Raw genomic sequence first — 26,170 nt, 5'->3', positions numbered from 1 at the left:
TTACTTGAGTAAGGCATGCACTGTCTTCAACATGTTTTCAATGGTTCCAAAGTCCCTTCTTCTATAATATGTAATAGTTCGATGAGAAAAAAAACCAGTTGTGGACCCTCAGAAGCGATGTGTCTCAAAATTTGACGACCCTTCACAATTATTTCACTTCAAAAGGCCCTCAGTCTCAGCGAAAAAATTTTACGTTGGATATTTCTGGATATTCATCCTTTCTATGGATTTGATTGTTTTTTTTTATAATAAAAGAAAACAAATACAATGTAGTATAACTTATAAATATAACAACAAGATATACATTGAACATAGTCAAACTTGCTGTAATCAAACAGTTAGCGCAATACACTTTCGTTTTTTTACCATTTATGACTCATTAACAATGATTAACCTGTAATTAAAGATACTAGAAAAGGATATTTTGCATGTTTTGTATGACCCCTAGTTTTTTTTCTTTATGACTAATTCTATAGTTACATTGAAAAATAATAATAGAAGTTCAATTATGTATATTTTAATGCATTGGTAAATTAAAGATTATGACCATAGACAGAGCTATTAACTAGAAAATCACAGTTAAAATCATGGTATACAAACAAAAATAAATCTGGTTTACGTGAACAATATGGTGAATTGACAATGTTTTACCTAAAAATGTATGATTTTATTTTTAAAGCTTGAATAACTTGCAATATATAAAAATAATCGAATAAGTGTTCAGATCTATTTAAAATGTAAATAAAACAGCATCATGTCAAAGCAGCACTCATATAGATGAAACATTCATTAGTTGTTGAACAATAAATAGCCATTTATATTCGTGATGGAAGAGTGATTTATTTGGTGTAAAAATAAATTAACACATTTTAGTATCATTTCTACGTGTTTTGTTTTCATTAGCTATGCCATGATGATTTTAAAGAAAACAAAGAGCAATTTGCAGTTTCAGTATCGAATTGACCTTTGTTAATTTTATTGTTTCTAACCCGAAATGAAAATAACGTGATGTATAGTTTTAAATTTGAATCATGTAAGATGTCTTATTTTAATCAGCATGTTTAAGTACACACTTTTGAAATATTCAAGTATCTATATTTTGGTTAAAAAATGCAGCAGTGTAAACTCGACTTTACATTAAGTGAGTTCACTAGTTATTTTTTTTAAAATATAATAATAATTTTGCTTTTGAAAGGTATGGAATCCGACAGTTCGTACGATCAGCATATAATGCCGGATGGTAAACTTCACATTGATGGCTTCATATGCTGTTTTGACGTGAGCCAATCACAGCAACGAACTCTTGAACAAGTTGATTTTGTGATTCATCTCTTGAATTGCGCTTTGAAAAAAAATAAACCTGTAGTTTTAGTGACAACAAAAACTGACGAAGCAAATAAAAGATACTTAAAGGAAGCAGAGAAAATCGTGGCGCGTAAGGAGTATAAAAATAATATTCCCTTGATTAACACTTCTGCTCACGAAAATGTGAACATTGAATTAGCATTTATCACTCTAGCACAATTAATAGACAAAACTAAAACACGGCCAAACATAATTCCATTCAGCGAAGCTGTGAAACAGCGCAAACACATTCTGGATGTGGCCATGGAAGCATACAAGAGTTTGTTAAAGTTGAAAGTAATAGATTCTAAAGCAGTTTGGTCTACAACAAAACGGAAACTAGAAAAAGACTTGGACTTTGGGCATTATGTTGATCTTTTTGGGACTGATTCAGCCAAGCGTTTGTTCAGAAAACACATTGCCTATTTACGTGATGAGCAAATTAAGAAGCGAGAACAGTTCTTTCTACAGAAATTGCCAGAGACTATAAACCACTTCCTTCCAGATCTCATTTCCATAAATGACAAGTAAGTTAAAAAAACATGGTGTCATTTAAGTGTTAAAAGTGTCACCTTGAATATAAATGATAAAGGAGACTTTCTTGAGTTCTGATGGTTTATTACTAGAAAATTAAAACTCTGAAATAACAAAATTATAAATATTAATGATAACTCATGTAAAATAATTCCGTTAAAACAATTTCTGATATGCTCTTCAACTTTTTACTTGTTTGGCTTTATAAATATTTTGATATGAGCGTCACTGATAAGTCTTATGAAGACGAAACGCGCGTCTGGCGTACTTAATTATAATCCTGGTACCTTTGATAACTATCTGATATAATAGTGTTACTATAAACAGTATAAACACATTTACATTGGAATGTTCATTCATTTGATTGTGAAGTGGAATGTACATAACATGGTACATGCCCTTTAATAAACCCGATTTCTGTGCTCGACATTTAAATATAACGTTAATTCAGTGTCATTGCTTTTACATCCAAATAGACTTAAATGTATATTTAAAATTTCTTCTCGCAAGTAAATGAACATTTGCAATTTAACTTTACTAATATTACTTTGATCATTATAATAAAGATAATATATGATAATTCGAATTTATCCTTTGTTTCACAACATTCAATAGAATTCACTATGGATTAAATATCGACATTTAAGTTCAATTCAACTGATTTGTTAAAAACGTGCAAATCGTCATAGGAAATGTTTCTCTTGCCTTCTATTATTTGAATAATATGGAATAGTACAAAAATTATAAATTATGCGCTTACCACTAGTCAAGCGAGTTCTCTAGTTCTCTTGGCACACTGAATAACAAGTAATCTACACTAGATTCGTTGTCAGTAGAGTAGTCGTGTCTAACAAACCATAAAGATGAATCTAAAATATACATAATCTGTAATATTGGTTTCTAATAAAATTGAGAATGGAAATGGGGAATGCGTCAAAGCGACAACAACCCGACCATAGAAAAAACAACAGCAGAAGGTCACCAACAGGTTTTCTATGTAGCGAGAAATTCCCGCACCCGGAGGCGTCCTTCAGCTGGCCCCTAAACAAATATATACTAGTTCAGTGATAATGAACTCCATACTTATTTCCAAATTGTACACAAGAAACTAAAATTAAAACAATACAAGACTAACAAAGGCCAGAGGCTCCTGACTTGGGACAGGCGCAAAAATGCGGCGGGGTTAAATATGTTCATGAGATCTCAACCCTCCCCTATACCTCTAGTATGTCAAACTGGATACATAGATGGACGTCTATTTCTGCCCAGCGTCCATGTAATTTCTACCGAAAGAGCACACATGAAAAACTCAACTTAACCTCCAATAACTGATAACTAATCAGAACAAAGAGTGTAATTTCAACCTCCATGAATATGTATGAGTATCATTACTCAATACGTAAATTATATACTAAGTCAAATGATAAATATACTTTTGTAAACATATTTTGCAAGCGTGAAATGTGATCTAAGACTCAATAAGAAGTAGAGTTTTAATATAAATCAATGATTCCCAAAGTACAAGTTACTTAATTTACAAGGAATACAAAATCACTCTGCTACATTATCATGGTTGAAAAGTTGTCCCTAAGGAACGGTTAAACATACCGAATTTCTACTGCTGTGCCAATATTAAAAATGAATTTTCAGCTTTCTCTGCTTCACTATTTAAAACTGATAGTACTAGTTGTTAAGGTGGTTTCTTGCTTTTTACGTTTGTTTACGGACGTATTATGGTTTAATGTTGTCCGTCTGTCGGTACGTCAGTCATCAACATGTTTGACAATAACGCAATAATGCTTTACTCTTGGTGAATTGTTTATGTCTATTTTGTCTAATGACGTAAGCTGTTTTCGATTTTATAAATTTCAGATTGAGAGTTTTTATAAAAAAAGAGTTTACAGTACATTGTAGGAGAACAATGTCTTAAAAATGCTGTGAGATTTTTCGTGAAACTTTGATGACTGGTTTTAATATATTAAAATAAGTTCCTTTAAAAAAAATCTAATTTCTGATTTGCCATTGAGAAGTTAGAAAAAGTTGACAAGGCGACAGGCGTATCATGCGCTCATTGCACATCTCTTTATTTAAGTTTTTCTCTGTGACATTGCTTTGATCCCAAATTCCTACATAAATAACCACACCAACATCAAGAGGACAACGGCTGATCTCAAAATTCCCCATGGTTATATCACAAGATATTTCTTCGCATGACCTAGTTACCAAGCCTACTAGTTGATTGTTCAAGTTAATCTAACAGTACTGTGTAGATTGAGCACCTTAATATGGAAAAAGATACTTCTTTTTTCCGTGTAATTCTCTCCAAGTTACCGAGTCTGTGAGGTGTGAATTGTTTAAAACTAGAACTATGAAATAGAAAATTCGTAAAACAACTAAACAAAATCAGCATTTAAATATTACACAGACATCATGGCATTTATATTGATTGAATATATATATATCTTTTATACAGATAAAATTAAAAGCTAGTAAAAAAGTGAAACTACGTATATGTATGCTTATATTTTTGAAACATTTTTTTTTAGAAAAAAAAACAACATTTATTTACTTGTATTATTGAAAATTAAAGCCCTGACTTGTACAATTTCCGATGATTATTACATGTATTTGTATTTTTTGACTTTTTCGTTTCTTCTTTTAGACCCTGGTCTGGTTGTCAACGGTACATCGCTGACCATCCGGACTATGACACATACTTTGTAGAGTTGGCTCCTGGTGATGAAAGCTGGAAGTCAAAACTAGATTTTGTCGAAAATTACTCAGAGATTAGAATTCCTTTTGATCTGCTCAACTCCTCTGATGCCGAAAAATGTTTCCGAAATCATCTTAAAAATCTTCAAGCTGAGTACAGAAAATCACAGTGAGTTGCGGCATACATAAGTTTGCACTATATTGATAAAGAGACTTTAAAAAAGTTAGGTCAAAGGTCTTTAATTAAACTTTCATCAATTTATTATTTGAAGTTTGACAGTCCTCAACCCTACACAAAGTATTTCAAACTTTTAGAGTTTAAATACCTGAAAATGAAAAAAAGCCACTGCTGTTGGACTTTTTCGTCCCTGAGGGTATCATCAGCCCAGTAGTCAGTTATTCGGTATTGACATGAGTATTAATTATTTTGTCATTTCTTTTTTAATTTACTGTTTGTAAAGGTATGAATTATTCGAAAAAACTGAGGATTTTCTTATCCCAGGCTTAGATAAACTTATCCGTATTTGGCACAACTTTTTTTAATTTGGGGTCCTCAATGCTATTCAACTTTGTACTTGTTTGGCTTTCTAACTATTTTGATCTGAACGTCAATGTTATGTCTTAGGTAGACAAATTATAAGCTTGGTACCTTTTATAACTATTACAGCACTGGGTCGATGTCAGTGCTGGTGGACGTTTTGTTCTCTCGGGTATTACCAGCCAAGTAGTCAGCTGTTGACATGCATCACTTGTATGGTATTTTATTTTAAAATTTAGTACTGGCAAAAATATGAATTATTCGAAATACTTAGGATTTTATTACCTCAGGCTGATATTACATTCCGTATTTTGCACACCTTTTTGGAATTGTGAGTCCTTAATACTCTTCAATTTGATACTGTTTTGGCTTTCTAACTTTTGCGATATAAGCGTCACTGATGAGGCTTACGTAAAAGGAAACGTGCCTCTGATGTATCAATATATGAGCTTGGTACCTTTGATAACAATTTACCCCACTGAGTCGATTCCACTGTGGATGGACGTTTTGTTTTCGAGGGATTCACCATCCGAGTGTATAGTCGGCTGTTGACATAAATATCAATTACATGGTCATTGTCTTTTAATTTACTATTTGCAAAAGTATGTTAGTAAATGTTTACTTTTTAATTACAGCACAAACGATTTTGATGTTGTGCCTGAAAGACATTTCCCCACGTCACGACCTCCTTTCAGAACAGATGAGTCTAGTAAGTATGTTAAAAATGGCAAACAACTTATCAAACCAAGTTTTATCGAAAGAAGGAGCAGTTGATAGTTTTTTTAAACTGTTTTTGATTTTAGCAATCCATTTCATGTTTAGTTTTCAGCTTGTCTCATGCCTGTTATGATGAAAATTTATGAAGAAGATTTTGCTTGTTTAAAGATTCGAAAAGTTGTAGAATTGGAAATCTATAACCTGTTAGATAAATATGTAACTGTGAATTGTCAGAACTGCCCCATACACTCATAACCTACCTTAGTGACCATTTGTATCAGATTATTGTTTACCAATATTACCATTAATAAATACTGTCATTTATAATATCAAACTATCAAACCTGACTTTGTCGAAAACGTGCTGACTTGCCATTGCTAACATAGTGGAATTATTACTTCAACTTGTTTTGACATTTGTGTGAGGGTTAATAGATTGATTGAGTACAAAACTTTACTTTCTCAGAATTTGACGTCGTTGAAATCAGGGACTTTCGCTAAGATATAACAGCACATCAGAACTATCTAACTTCAATAGTGTTTGATAGAAGTAGATCAATATCTCCTCAAACTAATCAGCAATACTTTTGTGTTTTCAAAAACTTATTGCGCATATTCAATGCTATACAAAGGAAAAGTTTCAACAACACATATGAACTGAATTGACAGTTTCATCGGACACACGTTGTAATTTGTAAACTACTCGAGATACCTTTGGAGATCGTATTAGTCAAAACAACAGGTGTCGCATACATCTGTTTCTATTGTCTAATATAAATTGCTGCAATATTGAATACACTTCTTATAACTAAATAATCCTAACATTCTACAAAAACAATTATAATTTTTACGTCATCAGAAAATAAGTCGAAATTTCCGGAAGACATACTTAAAACAAAGAACTGAAATTTAGAAATTCAGACTGACTTGTTTTTGTATAAGTCAACTTGGCAAGTGAATGCAAAGATAATATGTATCAAGTTGGATAAAGAAACGTGTATTTCATGTATATTTAAAATCGACTTTCAGTTTGTAATATCTCCATTATTTAATATATAAGTTTATTTTCGTTGCTTGTTTGTCGACTTATTACTGCATTCTGACATTTTCATTTTATTTATAAAAAGAGTGCATTTCTTTCTAACAGAAACGATGCAAACGGACAAGCGCGCACATGTTTAGATCATTTGTTTCTAGCATACGTTTGCCAAGTTTACATCAACTTTGATACACTGTGGCCGCATTTATTTCTAACCAAAATGCGCGTTTGTTGTTTTTTTTCTAAACGCTACAAAAGTAGAAACAAATACATCGTTTAATAAGTCTTTACTGCCCCTGTTTGAACTTTCAATAATGCATGCGCATGTTGTTGGTAAATATATGTTATATATATATATTCAAAAATAAAAGAAGGATGGCAGGAAATTCTTAAGTATCTGAGAAAAAACAGTAAATGTTTCCGGTGATAATCAGAAAACCTGTTTACACTTTTGATAATGTATGACATGGTGTTGGTAAACAGACTTTTTACAAACGTAGAAACAAATTCTTCGTTTAATCAGGTTGAAGTAAGACACAAATGTAGCGTTTGTACTAACAAACGACAAACGAAAAACTGCAGACGCATTTTTATCGTTTGCATAGTTTGTCAAAGTTTATGTAAACTGTGCAAACGTATGTTTGAAAGAAATGATCAAAACGTATGCGCGCTTATCCGTTTACATCGTTTGTGTTAGAAAGAAATGCACCCTATGCACTCGCTAAAACTGCGTCTACAGTTTGTCGTTACCTACATTTGTTTCCAACTTCAACCTGATTAAACGATGCATTTGTTACTACGTTTGTAAAAAGTCTGTTTACCAACAACATGTGCATACATTATCAAAAGTGTAAACACGTTTTCTGATTATCACCGGTAACATATACTGTTTTTTCTCAGGTACTTAAGAATTTCCTGGCATTCTTTTTTTATTTTTGAATATATATATAACATATGAATTAAGAAAAAAGAACATGCAGATGATGTTTCCGAATATATATATATATTTTTTTAGTAAATCCCGATCTTCTTCCTTTTGCTGGTACCTCTGAAGATTTTCACAAACTACTCTCCACTGGAACATATGAATCGTTTGAAAATCGAGTTTTCCTGTGTGGCAGTTGTGCATGTGGGAAGTCTTCTCTAGCTAGTATTCTTATTGGTAGTCCTATACCACTTAACTGGAAGTCAACAGATGGACTGGTCATACACTTTGGACGTAACGGAATAAATTTAGGAACCTATGAAATGGTTCCCTTAAAAGAAGGTAATGCAGTGTAAAATTTTGAGGAGTGAAAATGGTTAATAATACGCACGCAAACCTAACCCATTTTTTCGAATGATCTGCAAAAAGATGTGCTTTTTCTATGTGACGTCATAAGGCATGTTCGCCCTTTTTTTACACAATTGGAGTTCAAAAACAAAAAGTGTGTTTTTCAAAGAAAATGCATATTATCTTATGCAGACGAAACGCGCGTCGGGCGTACTATGTTAGAATTCTGGTACCTTTGGTAACTATAATCATCAATCTTTAAATCGTCAAAATGTAGTTACAGTTATATGTAACTTTAATTGAAAAAAGATAATTTATATACTTTTAATAACTAAATGGCTCATTCTTTAATTTCCCCAAATTTAGAGGAAGTTTACTTTTTGTAATTGTTAACTTTCAGCCAACATTTCGCCGACATGTTTTCCGTATGCAGTGACCACAGCGTGACCTTCCTCAAACAAATCTTGTGATCGCAATACGCAAGTGTGAAGTGGAACGTTATAATCGCGCCGTCATCGAAATAAACTGTATTTTATTGTACATCTTATACAACATGTACAAGTGCTCAACTGAATAAACATGTTTCGTCGGGACCTCATATACCCGACTATGCAGTATGGGAATTGGTCATTGTTGAAGGCCGTACGATGACCTAAAGTTGTTAATTTCTGAGTCCTGACTTGGAACAGGTAGATACTTACAGAATATGGCGGGGTTAAACATGTTAGGAGAATTCCAATCTTCTAATTGTGCAATTATAAGATAAGAAAATTGACAACTTTTTTTTTTATGTAATACCTCAGTCCCACTAGGTCACGATCGTTCTACGATCTGTGAAAAAAAAATGAAAATGTTTACGACCGTAGTACGATCGTTCAGATCGCGGTAAGCATGGTAAGGTCGTAGTATGGTCGTGGTGAGGTTTTCATGATCGTGATGAGCGTGGCCAACTTTGAACATGTTCAAAACAATTGTGGCGCGGTCGTGACGAAATCAGGTCGTAGTAGAAGCGTAGTGAGAGTGCAGTAATGTCGTGGTAAGATAACAAAGGTCGCTGTACCATCGTAGGGACAGCGTAGCAAAAGAGCGATTCTAGTCGGGGAGACTGATCTACGATCTCACAGCGACTTTATTTCGACCTCATTACGACCATCACGTTCTTATCGCGACCCAAACACGCTTCCACAACGACTATACCACGTTTATACACTACGATTATATCATGCTGTTCAAGACCATAGTACGATTCTAGTACGCCAAAGCCGTCTTCATCACGCTGTTATTACGTTCACACTACGATCATCATGCTCATTGTCATTGACATATAATATTTATAAAAGCTCTCAAGCTTTTGTTTGTCTGTATGTAATTTGGACCTCTTATCCTTTTAACGACTCAATCATTTTTGACACATCTGTGTCATCCCTACTATCATTCACTAAAGCATCGTCATTTGATCTTGATTGACCAGCAATAAGTTGTGATTTAGGTTGGATTGGTCGGTCCGCCATATATCTTCTGGATCAAGATTCGTTACTATCAGATCTCCCTCTGCATCTACCTCTACCCTAACCCTTACGTAAATTTTGATAACATGACTGCGTTGTTTTCAAGAAACTTTTTACGTTTCAATGAAAAACAGAAGGAATACTATGTACAGTATTTATATGGAACACGATATTGACGTTATTGCTGGGAGCGTAGTAAGATTACAGTATGAACGTGTTATGATCGTAATTGGGTCGTGGTAAGAGCGTGTCATAATCTCAGTAAAAGCGTGATAAGATCGTGTTGCAATCGGATAATTCGGGGTATGGTCGAAGTGAGAACGTGATGTGCGTAGAAAGATCGTGCTTATCGTAGTAAGGTCGCAGAATAAACGTGATAAGAACGTGGTATAATCGTAGCGGGATCGTTGTAGAAGCGTAATGAGGACGTAGTAGCAACGTGATTGAAACGAAAATCCTCATTTCCATGCCGCTCATACTGCGAGCTCACCACGATCTGAATTTATTTTAGATCGCAGTGATCGTGGTGCGATCGTGGTCTAGGGGGACTGGGGCTTAAGTATTTTGTTTCTTCGCCCTCTTTTGTTAATTCATCGTAATTTTTCGAAAAACTAAGGATTTTCTTATCCCAGGCATAGATTACCTTAGCTGTATTTGGCATAACTTTTTGGAATTTTGGATCCTCAATGCTCTTCAACTTTTTACTTGTTTGGCTTTATAAATATTTTGATATGAGCGTCACTGATGAGTCTTATGTAGACGAAACGCGGGTCTGGCGTACTAAATTATAATCCTGGTACCTTTGATAACTATTTACACCACTGGGTCGATGCCACTGCTGGTGGACGTTTCGTCCCCGAGGGTATCACCAGCCCAGTAGTCAACACATCGGTGTTGACATGAATATCAATAATGTGGTCATTTTTTATAAATTTCCAGTTTACAAAACATTGAATTTTTCGAAAAACTAAGGATTTTCTTATCCCAGGCATAGATTACCTTAGCTGTATTTGGCATAACTTTTTGGAATTTTGGATCCTCAATGCTCTTCAACTTTTTACTTGTTTGGCTTTATAAATATTTTGATATGAGCGTCACTGATGAGTCTTATGTAGACGAAACGCGCGTCTGGCGTACTAAATTATAATCCTGGTACCTTTGATAACTATTTACACCACTGGATCGATGCCACTGCTGGTGGACGTTTCGTCCCCGAGGGTATCACCAGCCCAGTAGTCAACACATCGGTGTTGACATGAATATCAATAATGTGGTCATTTTTTATAAATTTCCAGTTTACAAAACATTGAATTTTTCGAAAAACTAAGGATTTTCTTATCCCAGGCATAGATTACCTTAGCTGTATTTGGCATAACTTTTTGGAATTTTGGATCCTCAATGTTCTTCAACTTTTTACTTGTTTGGCTTTATAAATATTTTGATATGAGCGTCACTGATGAGTCTTATGTAGACGAAACGCGCGTCTGGCGTACTAAATTATAATCCTGGTACCTTTGATAACTATTTACACCACTGGGTCGATGCCACTGCTGGTGGACGTTTCGTCGCCGAGGGTATCACCAGCCCAGTAGTCAACACATCGGTGTTGACATGAATATCAATAATGTGGTCATTTTTTATAAATTTCCAGTTTACAAAACATTGAATTTTTCGAAAAACTAAGGATTTTCTTATACCAGGCATAGATTACCTTAGCTGTATTTGGCATAACTTTTTGGAATTTTGGATCCTCAATGCTCTTCAACTTTTTACTTGTTTGGCTTTATAAATATTTTGATATGAGCGTCACTGATGAGTCTTATGTAGACGAAACGCGCGTCTGGCGTACTAAATTATAATCCTGGTACCTTTGATAACTATTTACACCACTGGGTCGATGCCACTGCTGGTGGACGTTTCGTCCCCGAGGGTATCACCAGCCCAGTAGTCAACACATCGGTGTTGACATGAATATCAATAATGTGGTCATTTTTTTTATAAATTTCCAGTTTACAAAACATTGAATTTTTCGAAAAACTAAGGATTTTCTTATCCCAGGCATAGATTACCTTAGCTGTATTTGGAATAACTTTTTGGAATTTTGGATCCTCAATGCTCTTCAACTTTTTACTTGTTTGGCTTTATAAATATTTTGATATGAGCGTCACTGATGAGTCTTATGTAGACGAAACGCGCGTCTGGCGTACTAAATTATAATCCTGGTACCTTTGATAACTATTTACACCACTGGGTCGATGCCACTGCTGGTGGACGTTTCGTCCCCGAGGGTATCACCAGCCCAGTAGTCAACACATCGGTGTTGACATGAATATCAATAATGTGGTCATTTTTTATAAATTTCCAGTTTACAAAACATTGAATTTTTCGAAAAACTAAGGATTTTCTTATCCCAGGCATAGATTACCTTAGCTGTATTTGGCATAACTTTTTGGAATTTTGGATCCTCAATGCTCTTCAACTTTTTACTTGTTTGGCTTTATAAATATTTTGATATGAGCGTCACTGATGAGTCTTATGTAGACGAAACGCGCGTCTGGCGTACTAAATTATAATCCTGGTACCTTTGATAACTATATACTATATACTTAGGTTGAATACATTGTATAAATTGACATATAGTGTACTCAAAAGCTAGAATTGAGTTTCTAAACTAAAAATAAATGTCTACATGATCGATCTTTTACACTACCTCATTTACTTAAAGGAAATAATGCAATTATCAAATATCTTGGTCGTTATTAACTTTCATCATGAATACCACATCAGATAAATGTTTTTAATCTGTGTTGTTAATTTTTTAAACGATACAAATGACTGTTTTTGTAGGAGGTAGAGGTCACAATGTGTTGACTAAGGTTGTCATCGGTAAACCCAATCGTGAGCAGACATCCTTATGTCAAAGTGTTGATACTGACCAGGACCAGCCGATAGAGCTACCATCGCCGGGAACTAAAAATCTTGAATCAAATCTACAGGCAATAGAGACAGATATCAATGATGTTTCCGAAGTTAACGAATCAATCGAAGCTTGTTTAAGGGATTCTCAAGAAATATTGGATTCAAAAACAACCATATCGGAAATGAAAAAAGTTTCATCGATTAGTCTTCCTAAGACGAAAAAAATTGAAGCGTATGCTGTTCATGACGACATTTTGAAGGAAGTTAAGAGTGGTCAGTATACAATCAAGATTGCCCCTTCGGATCTTGTCGACTTTGGTGGTCAACGATCGTATGATATGACCCATCAGTTATTTGTTCAGCACGGTGGGACATTTGTCGTGATGTTTGATGGCAGTAAGGATTTTCGGGAACCATTGGCAGAATATCCTACGGGTGATGTTTCTAATGAGTGTAAGTTTAACTTTACGACAATGCACACTATTTCATTTTAGCAACAATTTAAACAAAAGAAGATCATACAATTCGTTTCAGTTTGTTGCGTTACTGTGTTATTCATGGTAACTCGCATGTTTGGTAATGCATCGAATGCCTTGTAAGTGTTCGTTTTACTTTACTAACTAACTGATTTAGTACGCCGGTATAATTCTTCAGTAGTTCACAATGCTTTTGGACAGAAAAAATGGCAGCATACACTATAATTCAATCATTTGGGGGTACCATACGGAATTTTTGGTAGTTTGTAGCTTATTTTTTGCATTTTGCACATTAGTATCGATAACCCAATTTCACCTGCATATAGGATATTCATTCAATTTATTTGGTATTCAATAGCTTGCAGCTCCTACTCAGACTTTGGAAAACGTCACAAGTGTCTGAGCTGAAGGTTTATGAACCAGCACTTGTGTACGCCAAGGAACGTCTCGTCCTTTTTCTAAAATAAATGTCAACGGAACGTACCAAAGCCTTGTTGATAAATATTCCGTATCAATTTCTTGAATAATACACGATGGTCTAAAAGTAAAGATTCGTGGTAATGACGTTATTTGTAATCTAAGTATTCTTTTTCTGTCTTCATGATTATTACTTTTACTGTCTAGATTGTTATTGGTGATATCCAGTTAACGAGGCTCTTTATTTATACATCCCGTCATTGTGTTATTGTGCTATTGTAAAATCGTATATCCTTGTCTTTCATTTTTGTTGATGTGCTCTTTCTAAATGCCTTTTTGTGCATCCTTAGTGACATACTTGTCTATTTTTGTAGTGATTGGGATTTAACCATCATGGTGACTGCTGAACCCTTATTATTGGCATTTTTACCTAGTATGTCTGTTTGTTTTGTTCATCCATCGTTCTTAATATAATGGTGTTGTATGCGACTATCATACAAGTGAAAGGTTAAGCTAGCTATAAAACCAGGTTCAATCCACATAATTCTACATATAAAAAATGCCTGAACTAAGCCAGGAATATGACAGCTGTTATCGATTCCTTTGATGTGTTTAAGCTTTTGATTTTGTTATTTGATTGGGGAATATTTTTCCTGAAGTTCAGTATTTTTGTGATTTTACCTTGAATACAAACGATTGGCGCTGTATTATGATACTATGTTAATTACTGGTAAACGTGTCTGTCTTTTGTAGTTTTTCGTTTGTGGCCATCGATTTGTCAATTAAAGTCGACATATGATTTCTGAATGACCAATTGGTAATGTTCGTAAGGTTAACCTCATTGATCATTCGGGAAAAATATAACTAAATACTGTAACTATAATGGAATGTGTTAAACATTGGGAGTAAATTATGAATTGAAACAACGCATATAACAGTATCCTTGGTTTTAAGACGTTTGACCACACTTGTAAAGAAGATTTGTTACCGAACTGCCTTCAACAATAAGTTAAACCATGGCGTATAGATAACTATGCATTGAACCGACATAAACAAACGTAGACATAATATGTATTTTGCATCAATATTTATGTTCTAGCTATTGTGAAGCATTGGGTCAATTCAATATTAACTTACTGTGTTGATGATAGTGATGTTATGCCTATGATCCTGTTCGCTGCAACGCATAGCGACCTTCTAACGGAGGTAAGCGTTGATGTATTAACTTGTAGCCTCATATAATTAAAATCTAAAACATAGTTAAATTTTTATTTAAAAGATACAGAAAATTTTTCCGTTATTTTCTTATAAAACAACATATCAAAGCAGTACATATTCAATTTCAGAATAAAATGAAATGTTGTAGTATCGATTCTTAACGTTCCTCAAAACTTTATACGTATTACTACCATGGAATTGATCGTATGTTCTTAATAATGATCTATAGACTACATGTTGCATGTGTCGTTAATAAATCTGTTCATTGAGTAAAAACGAATAACCGCCTGAAACCTGTTTCAGTATAGTTAAGAATCATTAACCATTTAGTTTTTTCATACTTTCCTTAATTTCTAGGATATGCAAAAGACGAGGAAAAAAGAGTTTGTAAAGATAGTCACTGAAATGTTTGGTACCCATGAAAGGAATAAACACTTTGTCTTTGATTCAGTTTTCTTCATAAATGGTACAGACAAAGAGGATCAGGATATTCAAAATTTGAAAGCCCAACTTGTCCGTATTGCTCGGAACCAGCCATCATGGGGACAACGGCGCCCTTTGATTTGGGTTCCACTCGAGCTTCTGATCAACAATATGAAAACAGATAATATCAATATTATACCTAAATCACATTTGGTTCAAGCAAACACAATGAATGGAGATCTAGCACTTTCTGACAAACAAATGGACGATTTTCTCTTAACACAACACGCTTTGGGCAAAATCATGTACTTCAATTTACCAGAACTTAACAACTTCATCATACTTTATCCTCCTGCATTGGTCAACATTCTGAGGTCATTCGTCACAGATGAGATATTTTGGCCCGAGGATGAAATCCTTAGAAGCATTCTAAGAAAAATGACAAATACAGGAAAGCTATACAAAAAAGATCTCCTAAAACTATGGCAACAGAAACAATTCTGCAAGCACATACCAGATAATGAGACCAAAGATTTCATTATTCAGGTTCTCATACATCTTGATGTTTTGGTTTCGCCGAAACGATATTCAGACAAGAGTGATGCACATGCAAATTATTATTTAGTGCCATGCACAGTAAAAAACGAGATGCCGAAGTCATTTCTGGATGAACAATCATTTGCAAACAGGACAATTTCTTTGGTCTTTAAATTACAAAAGTCATCCATACCATCCGCACTTTCTTTCAAACTTATTGGAGCAGTCAGTAGTATATGGCCTATAATGGAGTTAAACGGTCATCCATTGTTATACCACTCATCAGCAGTGTTATGTGTTGACGCCAAAACCGAGTTTCGAATAATTGTAGAAGAAACAAAGGTCGTCGTCTACCTTACACACGTTTCATCTAAATCTTCAATTTCTCCAGATATCGCAGCCAGCATTCAAGAATGTTTAACCTCCACTTTAGAAGTTGTTTTGAAATTCTATCTTACCAGCATTGGAAAGAGCCACCAAAATGCAAATCTGTCAAATCTCTTTCATATTGAGATCGGAGAAGTGTGTCACAGATCGCCATGTGTTGTTACCATTTCAAAGGCAAACATGAATTCAGACTGGATGTGCGACAGTGGAAATGAACATTCCTCCAGATATCCTTTACTATGGTTTTTTAACAAGGTACGCAACATTAACAAGAATGTAAAATACAAATAATAATATAGGGTTATTGAATGAATAGTGGGGGATATTGTCCCGAGTAGAATTTTATATTGCACGAGTTTGCGAGTTCAATATATGTTCTACGAGGGACAATATTCCCCAATATTCATGCAATAACCCTTTTATTGTATAGCAATATAATATTTGAAAGTAAAAATTGGTTTAAACTAAGATGTTGTCGTTGATGACGTCATAAATTTTAAAGATTTATTGCACTAGTGCAATATTAGAATTTATTGCACGCTAACTTTTGGTTACATTCTATGTGAAATATTATATTGCTATGTAATAATAGTAAATTCTTTACTGGTATCGTATATTTTAGTTAAACATCATAACCATCTATAGTAAACTTGATTGACATTGCATGAGATAGCCTTTTTTTTGTTTGTGGAGGGTTTTTCGTTGTTAAAACAACTCTAGTCAATGATATATTTCATCATGTTTACAAGGACACTATCAGTTACAGAACATCAAATCAAATCATTACAACAAAAACCATGTTATTTTCAGTTTCGATCACACTGATTGTTTTCTTAATTTTAATTTCAGAAACAGAACGAATGTCCCTCTCATTGTCCAGGTAAATCAATTTAGATAATACTTTAAATACACAAATAGATATTTGAGTATCTACTTAGGAGAAGATTTGAAAATGAAGAAATCTAAATTGATATTTTAAGTTGAAAGAGCGTCAGTTAAAGAACAAAATAAGCTTAAAATATTGATAGATTATGGATTTTTTGGGAGATATTTGAGTTATAAAAACGGCGTGAAAAGGCAGACTCGGTCTTTTACCTTATATTTGCAATCGTTTTATTTGGTTCCCAAATGGAAAGAAAACATATCAAGTATCTGCTTAAATTATGAGAAATGACCTTTAATGATCTATTGTAGTCTTTTGTGAAAAGATAAAGCGGTGCAAAGTATTTTACCATGTAGCTTCGGAAAAAGACAAGGAGGACGCACATCTTACTCACCTCAGTACATTAAGATGGAAATTAACATGAAGATCGGAGTAGATAACATTTGATAATTTCAGAGCGATTATTTACGTAAACAGACAATTGCTACTATTAAGACAACGATACACATAACAAAAAACAATAACAAAAGATTTAAATCGTTTATAATGATGCTATCTTTTTATGCTATTTAGGTCTTGCAAAACCAATTCTGACAAAGTCGCCAAGCGAACAAGAACTTGCCAGATTTGCCGTTCAGCTTACTAACAGTTGTTGTAGAGATTTGGTGCTTCATCTTGGGTTAGAACTGCTAGATTGGCAAGATATAGAGGACTGCTACACAGGGATGTCTCTTATTGTCATAATCATGGCATTACATTGCTGGAAAACAAAAAGGATAAGGGGAAAACCTACCAAATCATTTACAAATTTGTTGGACGCAATGAAAGCTGTGGACGAAACAAGACATCTATTGTGCAAGGTTTGTAAGATTATTGGATTCAATAAGAGCATCAAATCCAATGTAGGCTTTCTTGTTTGTTATTTTTTTTAAGTTTCCGGTTTTTTGTTTTACGTCTACAGACGGTTGAATATTTTCAATGTGTAAAATTTTATTCATAAATATTAAAATGGAAGTATTCGTAAGACAGATTGTTTAATCAAATTAAGTGTATTTGCTTCACATAATTAATATAATGCAATGATCAACAAAATATTGCTGCCAAAAACAAAATGGTCAACAACTGACGAAGAAGTCGGGATTACACTTATTGTTATTCTGATATCTTTTGCATGGATCATATAATTTAAATTTAGAAAATCTTTAAATGTAAACTTATAGTCGGTTATAACGTATGAAAGACCGAATGAATTTAAACGATTTTGTTCTGATTCAAAAACAGTTGTCATGACCTCTTGTAATTCAATGCTATTGAAATATCACAAAAAAGCATATTAACACCACTGTTTTTGCAGGTATTCAGAGAAGACACAGACTTGTTAGGTAACATATAAATATTAATTCAATTACCCAGCTAAAACGACTCTGTTCTATCAATAAGCGGTCGTCATATTAAAAATTAAAACACCAAAGATCCCTACTTGTAATTTGGTATGCTAGAGACTTTTGTCGTTTTTAGCTCACCTGACCCGAAGCGCCAAGTGAGCTTTTCTCATCACTTTGCGTCCGGCGTCCGTCGTCGTCGTCGTCCGTCGTCGTTACCTTTTATAAAAATCTTCTCCTCTGAAACTCCTCTACTGGGCCAAATTAAACCAAACTTGGCCACAATCATCATTGGGGTATCTAGTTTGAAAAATATGTCCGGTGACCCAGCCAACCAACCAAGATGGCCGCCATGGCTAAAAATAGAACTAAATGGTAAAATGCAGTTTTTAGCTTATAACTTAAAAACAAAAGCATTTAGAGCAAATCTAACATGGGGTTTATCAGGTCAAGATCTATCTGCCCTAAAATTTTAAGATGAATCAGACAACCCGTTGTTGGGTTGCTGCCCCTGAATTGGTAATTTTAAGGAAATTTTACTGTTTTTGGTTATTATCTTGAATATTATTATAGATAGAGATAAACTGTAAACAGCAATAATGTTCAGCAAAGTAAGATTTACAAATAAGTCAACATGCCCGAAATGGTCAGTTGACCCCTTTAGGAGTTATTGCCCTTTATAGTCAATTTTTAACCATTTTTCGTAAATCTTAGTAATCTTTTAGAAAAATCTTCTCCCTCCTCTGAACCTACTTGGCCAAATTAATCCACACTTGGCCACAATCATCTTTGGGGTATCTAGTTTAAAAATTTGTCTGGTGACCCGGCCATCAAACCAAGATGGCCGCCACGGCTAAAAATAGAACATAGGGGTAAAATGCAGTTTTTGGCTTATAACTCAAAAACCAAAGCATTTAGAGCAAATCTGACTGGGGTTAAATTGTTTATCAGGTCAAGAGCTATCTGCCCTTTCAGATGGATCGGACAACCCGTTGATAACGATTTCAACGTTTCTACATCTCTCTGTTTATGATTTTTATGAAATTGTTTAGTTGTGCACAAGACCATGAATCAAACAGACCTTAAACGAACTGAGTTGACATGGCCTTGATATTCTAAATATAGATTTGCGTTTCAATGTGATATAGGTAATGTTTCTGTTTCGTTTATTTATAGACAGAAACAGGTTGATAATGAGAATATTGAACAAATAAAATAATATCTATCAACCTTTTTCTAAAATACGTGTTATTGGTGTTGCTTACATTCGTTAACATGTCGAAATTGTTATTATTTCATTTCATACTATAATTAGTTCTTGAATGATTTTGAAATTTGATATTATTATTAAATAATCTATTTCGATCGTTACATCAGAGTTTTTTTTAAATGATTAGACCCTTGATATTTTAAATTGCGTGAGAAATTCAAAAGGGCTCTCTTCTCATATTTTTTCATCAACATTTTTTTTTCTAGAAATGCATTCTTAAAAGGTAAACTTAAAATATATTTTGAAAAATAAGTTTTCCTCTATTCTGTTGTTGATGAAAAAATACAAATATAAAAAGAAAGATATGGTATGATTTCCAATGAGACAACAGTCCACAAGAGACCAAATGACACAGAAATTAACAACTATAGATCACCAAACCGCCTTAAACAACCAGAAAAACTTATTCCGCATTGTCCGCTATAAAAGAGCCCGAAATGACAAATGCAAAACAGTTCAAACGAGAAAACTTCCGGCTTGATTTATGTTAAAACAATATGACGAAAAACAAATATGTAACACAGAAACAATCGACTACCACTGAATTAAAGAGCTACGAGGGATAATATTAACCAAATTGAACATCCATCCATTAATCCTTTTATCATACAGCAATGCTAGAAAAAATTCTTACATTCCAACGTATTTTGTCCACAGGTTACGGCAATAATTTGACGCTATATTTGCACTAATGCAATATGTATATATCTTCTAATTCTTGATACTGTTCTACGGGGAAAACCGTATTGCTATACAATGTCTTATAAGCACCATTTAAAACTCATTTCTGGACTCCAAATTAAGTAGATATAGAAAGATGTGGTGTGAGTGCCAGTGAGACAACTCTCCATCCAAATAACAATTTAAAAAATTAAACCATTATAGGTCAATGTACGGCCTTCAACACGGAGCCTTGGCTCACACCGAACAACAAGCTATAAAGGGCCCCAAAAATTACTAGTGTAAAACCATTCAAACAGGAAAACCAACGGTCTAATCTATATAAAAAAACGAGAAACGAGAAACACGTATAAATTACATAAACAAACGACAACTACTGTACATAAGGACCATTTTCGTCGGTTGATAAAAGTTTCCAGGGTAATTTGTTCAGGTTTATAATTATCGATCTTACCTAGAATACTTTAACTCTAGGTTTTCTTATTTTTCTCACTCTGCTTACTGCGAAAAAGATATATGAACTATTGTGTTTTAAAAAAGGACATGTTTCTAAAATTAATATAGCATAGTGATTTAAGTTTTTTTTCAAACTTCTTGTTCGAGTGTATACATTATTTTATAAAAAAGGAAGGATTCCAAGTGAATACGATATCACTTATAGCTCTATGCATTATTAGTTACATAGTGTGTTAGTGACCTAATATGATATATACAGGGTCAGTAAATTCCATATGGGGTGACCTATTTCAGTGCAGATCCTGTATTTTTTATCAATCTGCTACTCAAAGTTTCTATCAATCTACAGCAATAACCTCAAAAACAAGTCGACGGATGATTTAGGATTGCTGATCAGTTTTGCTCTTCAAGTTATTCTGTCTATCAAAGATTTCAAGATAATAAGCCGTACTTTGACCTTTAATGGTTTGCTTTTACAAATTGCGACTGGGATGGAGATTTGTCTCATTGGCACTCATACCACATCTTCTTATATCTATATACAACAGTATCTATGTTACAGGGTCTGTAATTGATGCGTGAATGTCATATCACAAGTTTATTTATTTCGTTTTTTTTTTCTGTTTATTTATTCCGGTTTTTTTTTCTGTTTATTTATTGCTGCTCATCCTTTTTTTGTATTCGATAACTCAGAAATGCGTTGGCTTTTTATTTATTTTATCATTATTCATTTGTAATTGAGGTCAATTTATTTTGTTAATATACATTTTGCTTGTTCATGTTTTACGAAAAATACAATTCTTAAAATTTTTATACTGATATACAGTTATTAGAAACAAAATTTATATAGGTTTTAAATTTGTTTTGTTTTTTAGCTTCTTTTGGTCTATGTAGTTTCAGGGGAAAATAACTCTTAACTATAAACCTTTCGTTCCAACGGTTACTTGCAACGGTTGCTTGAAAGCTTAATCGAGTGCACTCAATATTGTTTACTATGAATACAAGAAGTAACCACATGAAATTAGTACCAAAGTACAGCTAGAAATTCTCAAAATAGTTTTGCATATGATTCATAAAACATACGTTGGTATTTTAAAGTACATACATCAATTATTTCCAAAAGTTAAATCACCGCTCCCAGTTCGTACTACGGTTGGTACGGTAGCAAATCGGGAAACCTCTAGTAAACGTATAACGGAAGTAAGCTACAAGTCAAACTTATATAAGGGTATATATATACTTGATAGGATTTACTGAAAATTTAACCCCTTTACATCGATTACTGTTTCCAACAATAAGCAATTAAACAAATTGATAAGTTCCGGAACTATCTGATGTGATTTCCTTTTTGTCATATCATTATGTGTCACATGTTACCCATTACCTTATCTGTACGATCCGCATCTGTCAGGCACCCCATCAAACGGTGTATTTGAGATTTGCTATATACACGGGTCATAATCACAGGATTGACACTACTAAATGTAATCATTGTCACATTGTTTCAATTGTAGTATTTTAATCAGCATGACAATACGAATACTAAAAATATATTCGAATCAAAGAATTAAACTTTATTTATAACTTATATATTCATTGATGTTGATTAAAAATTACTCCATTTCAGGCCCTTTTGTTTTCTTAATAATTAATATTACCAATAATTGATAAGTTCCAGATCGACGGGTTCAAACAGAAGAATTTGAAAGCAGAGAAAACTGTGCATCTTATAATCAGCATGACTTTATCAGATGACAATACCAATACTTAAAATCCAGACTAAAATAAGGCTTACACATACTTAGATACTGGGGTTCGTGTTGTTTATTCTTTAGTTTTCTATGTTGTGTCATGTGTACTATTGTTTTTCTGTTTGTCTTTTTCATTTTTAGCCATGGCGTTGTTAGTTTGTTTTAGATTTATGAGTTTGACTGTCCCTTTGGTATCTTTCGTCCCTCTTTTAATTCAGTCACAGATATCGCGGGTGTGTTCTAGTAGTACAATAAAATCAGTCCAGATAACGTATGCATCTGTTAGTCTGTTAATCAAGTTTTGAACTGAAACAGTCAATGTGGCATTAACAATAAGTTAAAAAGTCGTGTTCAGTGAGGTTCTGACTTGTTCTCTGCGGCAAATTCTGTACCGTACATACTATTCGATTGCAGTTAGTGGTTAAGTCGGCAAAGTGAATGAAAAAGTGTTTGTTTAGAACAAAGATTTGTCCCTGTGTTGATGTCCGGTTTGTTCAGGATTTTGAAGTTTGTGTTGATGTTTGTATTGATGTTATCTGTTCAACTGTGTGAAATTGTTGGTGAGTCGTTTTATTCCTTTCAATGTGTTTTCTGGTATATGGGAGAGGCTATAATATATTAGTGTAATATTGGTCTTCCATAGTTTCGACTGTTCCCTATAGTAATCAATGTGTCTATTTTATAGTCGGTCTGTATGTCCGTCCATCTGTCGTTTTATTTCGTATACTAAGTTGAGACATCCTTAACCTGTGTTCAAAGTTATACTGCACAGCGGTTATAGATATACTTTTAAAGGGAAAGTCCTGTACAGAGTTCTTACCAAAATTGTTTCTATTTGTCAAAAGTTGGGTCTTGATATACATGGGCACGATGGGGAAACACAATGTTCTTATACATGTTATACAACGAATTTACAACAAATGATAAATAAGTGAAATAAGTTATTTCAAAGTGATTGAAGGCGTAAAATAAATAATGCATCTATTGGTAACATATTATGATGAACAACAATCATAAAACTTACCTCTACATTGTTGTCACGTAAGATAAAATTGACACAATTGAATGTGTATTCCAGCAACGCTTTTGTTTATAATTTTTATTAGGAGTACTCATAAAAAAAAACATTGTAGAACAATGTTTACATACGTTAGAACCTATATTAGTAAAACAAATACGGTGACCTTTAGTTAGTAGTTATGTGCAATTTGGTCTCTTGTGAAGAGTTGTCTTCTTCTTAAATATCTCTTATAACATAAACAACTACGAGTACACTCAAATGACTGTTGTTCTTTTCTTTCTGCAGATCCAAGTTTCCAAATAACGTGCGACATATATATGTAAATAAAATAAAACTACATAATATACATTTATCTTGATAGATATTGCTGATGTCCGACTACAAGAAATTCCCCATAATGATGTTTTGGAAGGTCTGCCTGAGAATCTTGGCAATTGCGCTGTACAACTCGGAATCGAGCTAGGAATTACTGTTAGTTCGATAAAGGAGACAATGGTACGGTATCATAAGGATATGTACAAGCAAATTTCAGATATCTTGAGAAAATGGAAATCGTCAATACAAGTAAAACCTACAATATACAGGTTGATGCTTGCTCTGGAACGTGTCGACACTGGAGGATTAGATTATCTGAAGAAAATCTATCTTGGACAGTAGTGTTGTTAAGTAAATGGAGTTGTTTGTCATTATAATGTTTTCATATGCTTTTTGGAGCAACGTACCATGTTTTACATTACCTTGTTGCCCTGTAAAACGTATGGTGGTAAAAAAGAGTAATTGTAATTATATGTATATAAAATATTTTTAATTTTGTACATGCACCAAATCGGTGTGCAAATAACCTAGATGAAACGCCTATAAAGCAACAGTTTGGTATTAGAATAAAGGTGGAATATATACAACCTAGAGATATGTTTGGTTTAATTTTAAACATGCTGGTGTCTCAAATTAGTATTTATTAAGTTTCAACTTAAACGTTAGAAATAGTTCAGCACCAGACGCGCTGTTACAAGATGTATTGTTATAATTGTTATTGATATCCGACGTCAAAATATTACTAAGTTCATATTAACGTCCAAAGAAAAATAACCAAATTGTGAACACGAAAAGAATTCTTTTAAAAAGTTCCAAAGGATATTGATCAATATAAGAATAGGTCATTACATGACAGGTTTTTCTAATTTAAAGTTTAAATATATTATGATTATGCGTCATGTCTAAATCCTAAAAAATATTTATTTAAAAGATCAAGTTTGAATATATGAAGAAGGTTCAAAATAAGATAAACATTAAAACAGTTACAAATTTGAGAATACATTTGAATCAGCAGAATGTATCATTATATCGGTTCATATTCATTTTGAAAATGGTTGATGTTGTTTACAACAAATGACGTGAAAACATTTTGCCGTACATGGTTTGGGCATATATATATATGTAACATTCGGAAACGTGTCCTTACCCATGTTACCCCCAAAATTGTCCGATTTCCCCAAACGTGTCCACATCCACGACACTGAACTGCAAAATTTGTCTAGTTGTAAAACAGCGCCAAAGCATATCATGTGTATAAACGCCCAAACGTGTCCATTTTTTAATAAACACCCAAATGTGTTAATTTCCCCAAATGTGACCATATGTTTTTTTTTACTGGAAATGTCATTCGTGTCAATATTATGAGTATGTAGGTTATTTGGTTATTGCTTTTTCAGTAAGGTATACTCATTTTGCTATTTCATTAAAACGTAGAAAATAACTTTAGTTTTTGTTTCTAAACCGGTAGAATAACCTTGTAAAAGTGGGGGCGTAGTTAAGCTATGTTGAATGTACATGTAAGCAGCAATATTATATCGTTCAAATAATCCATGAAATATTTCATTCTGTACGTTATGTATCTTATTCGTGTGTCTTTAGTGATGCTCGAAACCTAAAATTTATTAACAAAAAACCTGAAAACCAGTTGATGATTTAAAGAGCTTTAAAATACCAGACTGAGAATTGTAAAAAGGAAGTCAATTTTGCTGAAAGCACTTCGTGCAATATTCAGATTAACATAAAAGCATCATCGGAGTTTATTAGTTCAAATTACAAAATAAACGATTAATTCAACTGTACAATAATTATGTTCGCTCAAACTGAGCATGAAATACTTGCAACTGGCCAATAAGCCAGTCTAAAGTCGATACACAAATATTACAGATTGAACTTACAATTATGATAATTATTAATAATCGGCATTGAACAAACTAATGCCAATAAATGACCATAATATCAACTGTGTCCCCCATTATAGAATAGCCGTTAAACGATATTTAGTTCATTTAGGACATACATGTATTTGATCTAAAAGACGTGAAACGTTCCCGCTTGTAATAGTGGACATATTTTGTTGTATAACAATTATTGGACACGTTTGGGGGTTATGAAATCGGACACGTTTGGGAAATATTGAATATTACGTACACGTTTGGGGAGAATAGACACGTTTGGGGGGAATTGGACACGTTTGGGGGGGGGGGGGGAGGACACGTTTGGGAGTGCTAGATATGTATATGGACACAACGACAACAAGCATCATTGGAATCGATGTTGAAATTTCTTACAATCGGTGGCAGAAAACAGATAGTCCAAGTTTGAAGAAAGTGTCAACTAGATAACAGATGAATGTGACTCCAATAGTTATCA

General features: G+C 33.6%; 2 protein-coding genes across 2 annotated transcripts; both read left to right on the top strand.

Moving 5' to 3' along the window:
• The first annotated feature begins 1,219 nt into the window (after positions 1-1,219).
• On the top strand, positions 1,220-13,864 carry LOC143084236 (rho GTPase-activating protein 35-like). The gene is made up of 6 exons (XM_076260644.1): positions 1,220-1,871; positions 4,541-4,759; positions 5,764-5,837; positions 7,899-8,150; positions 12,512-13,036; positions 13,851-13,864. Exons 1-6 carry the CDS (start codon positions 1,231-1,233, stop codon positions 13,862-13,864), a joined length of 1,725 nt encoding a protein of 574 aa, XP_076116759.1. The 5' UTR covers positions 1,220-1,230.
• Positions 13,865-14,532: 668 nt separating this feature from the next.
• LOC143081846 (uncharacterized) lies at positions 14,533-24,712 on the top strand. Its single transcript, XM_076257522.1, has 6 exons — positions 14,533-14,682; positions 15,052-16,296; positions 16,891-16,921; positions 17,498-17,784; positions 18,279-18,306; positions 23,847-24,712. The coding sequence occupies exons 1-6, from the start codon at positions 14,635-14,637 to the stop codon at positions 24,140-24,142; spliced, it is 1,935 nt and encodes a 644-aa protein (XP_076113637.1). The 5' UTR covers positions 14,533-14,634; the 3' UTR covers positions 24,143-24,712.
• Positions 24,713-26,170: the final 1,458 nt, after the last annotated feature.

Source organism: Mytilus galloprovincialis, chromosome 7, assembly GCF_965363235.1.
Source record: "Mytilus galloprovincialis chromosome 7, xbMytGall1.hap1.1, whole genome shotgun sequence".
NCBI classification, from domain to species: Eukaryota; Metazoa; Mollusca; class Bivalvia; order Mytilida; family Mytilidae; genus Mytilus; species Mytilus galloprovincialis.
This window is presented reverse-complemented; position numbering and strand designations above follow the sequence as displayed.

What these genes read in the sequence shown, in the direction of transcription:
- LOC143081846 (XM_076257522.1), top strand. Translation starts at nt 14,635, where the DNA reads ATGCCTATGATCCTGTTCGCTGCAACGCATAGCGACCTTCTAACGGAG. An exon ending in TACTATGGTTTTTTAACAAG is followed by an intron (nt 16,297 to 16,890) that starts GTACGCAACATT and finishes TTTTAATTTCAG; the next exon opens with AAACAGAACGAATGTCCCTC. An exon ending in ATGTCCCTCTCATTGTCCAG is followed by an intron (nt 16,922 to 17,497) that starts GTAAATCAATTT and finishes TATGCTATTTAG; the next exon opens with GTCTTGCAAAACCAATTCTG.
- LOC143084236 (XM_076260644.1), top strand. Translation starts at nt 1,231, where the DNA reads ATGCCGGATGGTAAACTTCACATTGATGGCTTCATATGCTGTTTTGAC. An exon ending in CTCATTTCCATAAATGACAA is followed by an intron (nt 1,872 to 4,540) that starts GTAAGTTAAAAA and finishes TTCTTCTTTTAG; the next exon opens with ACCCTGGTCTGGTTGTCAAC. An exon ending in AATGGTTCCCTTAAAAGAAG is followed by an intron (nt 8,151 to 12,511) that starts GTAATGCAGTGT and finishes CTGTTTTTGTAG; the next exon opens with GAGGTAGAGGTCACAATGTG.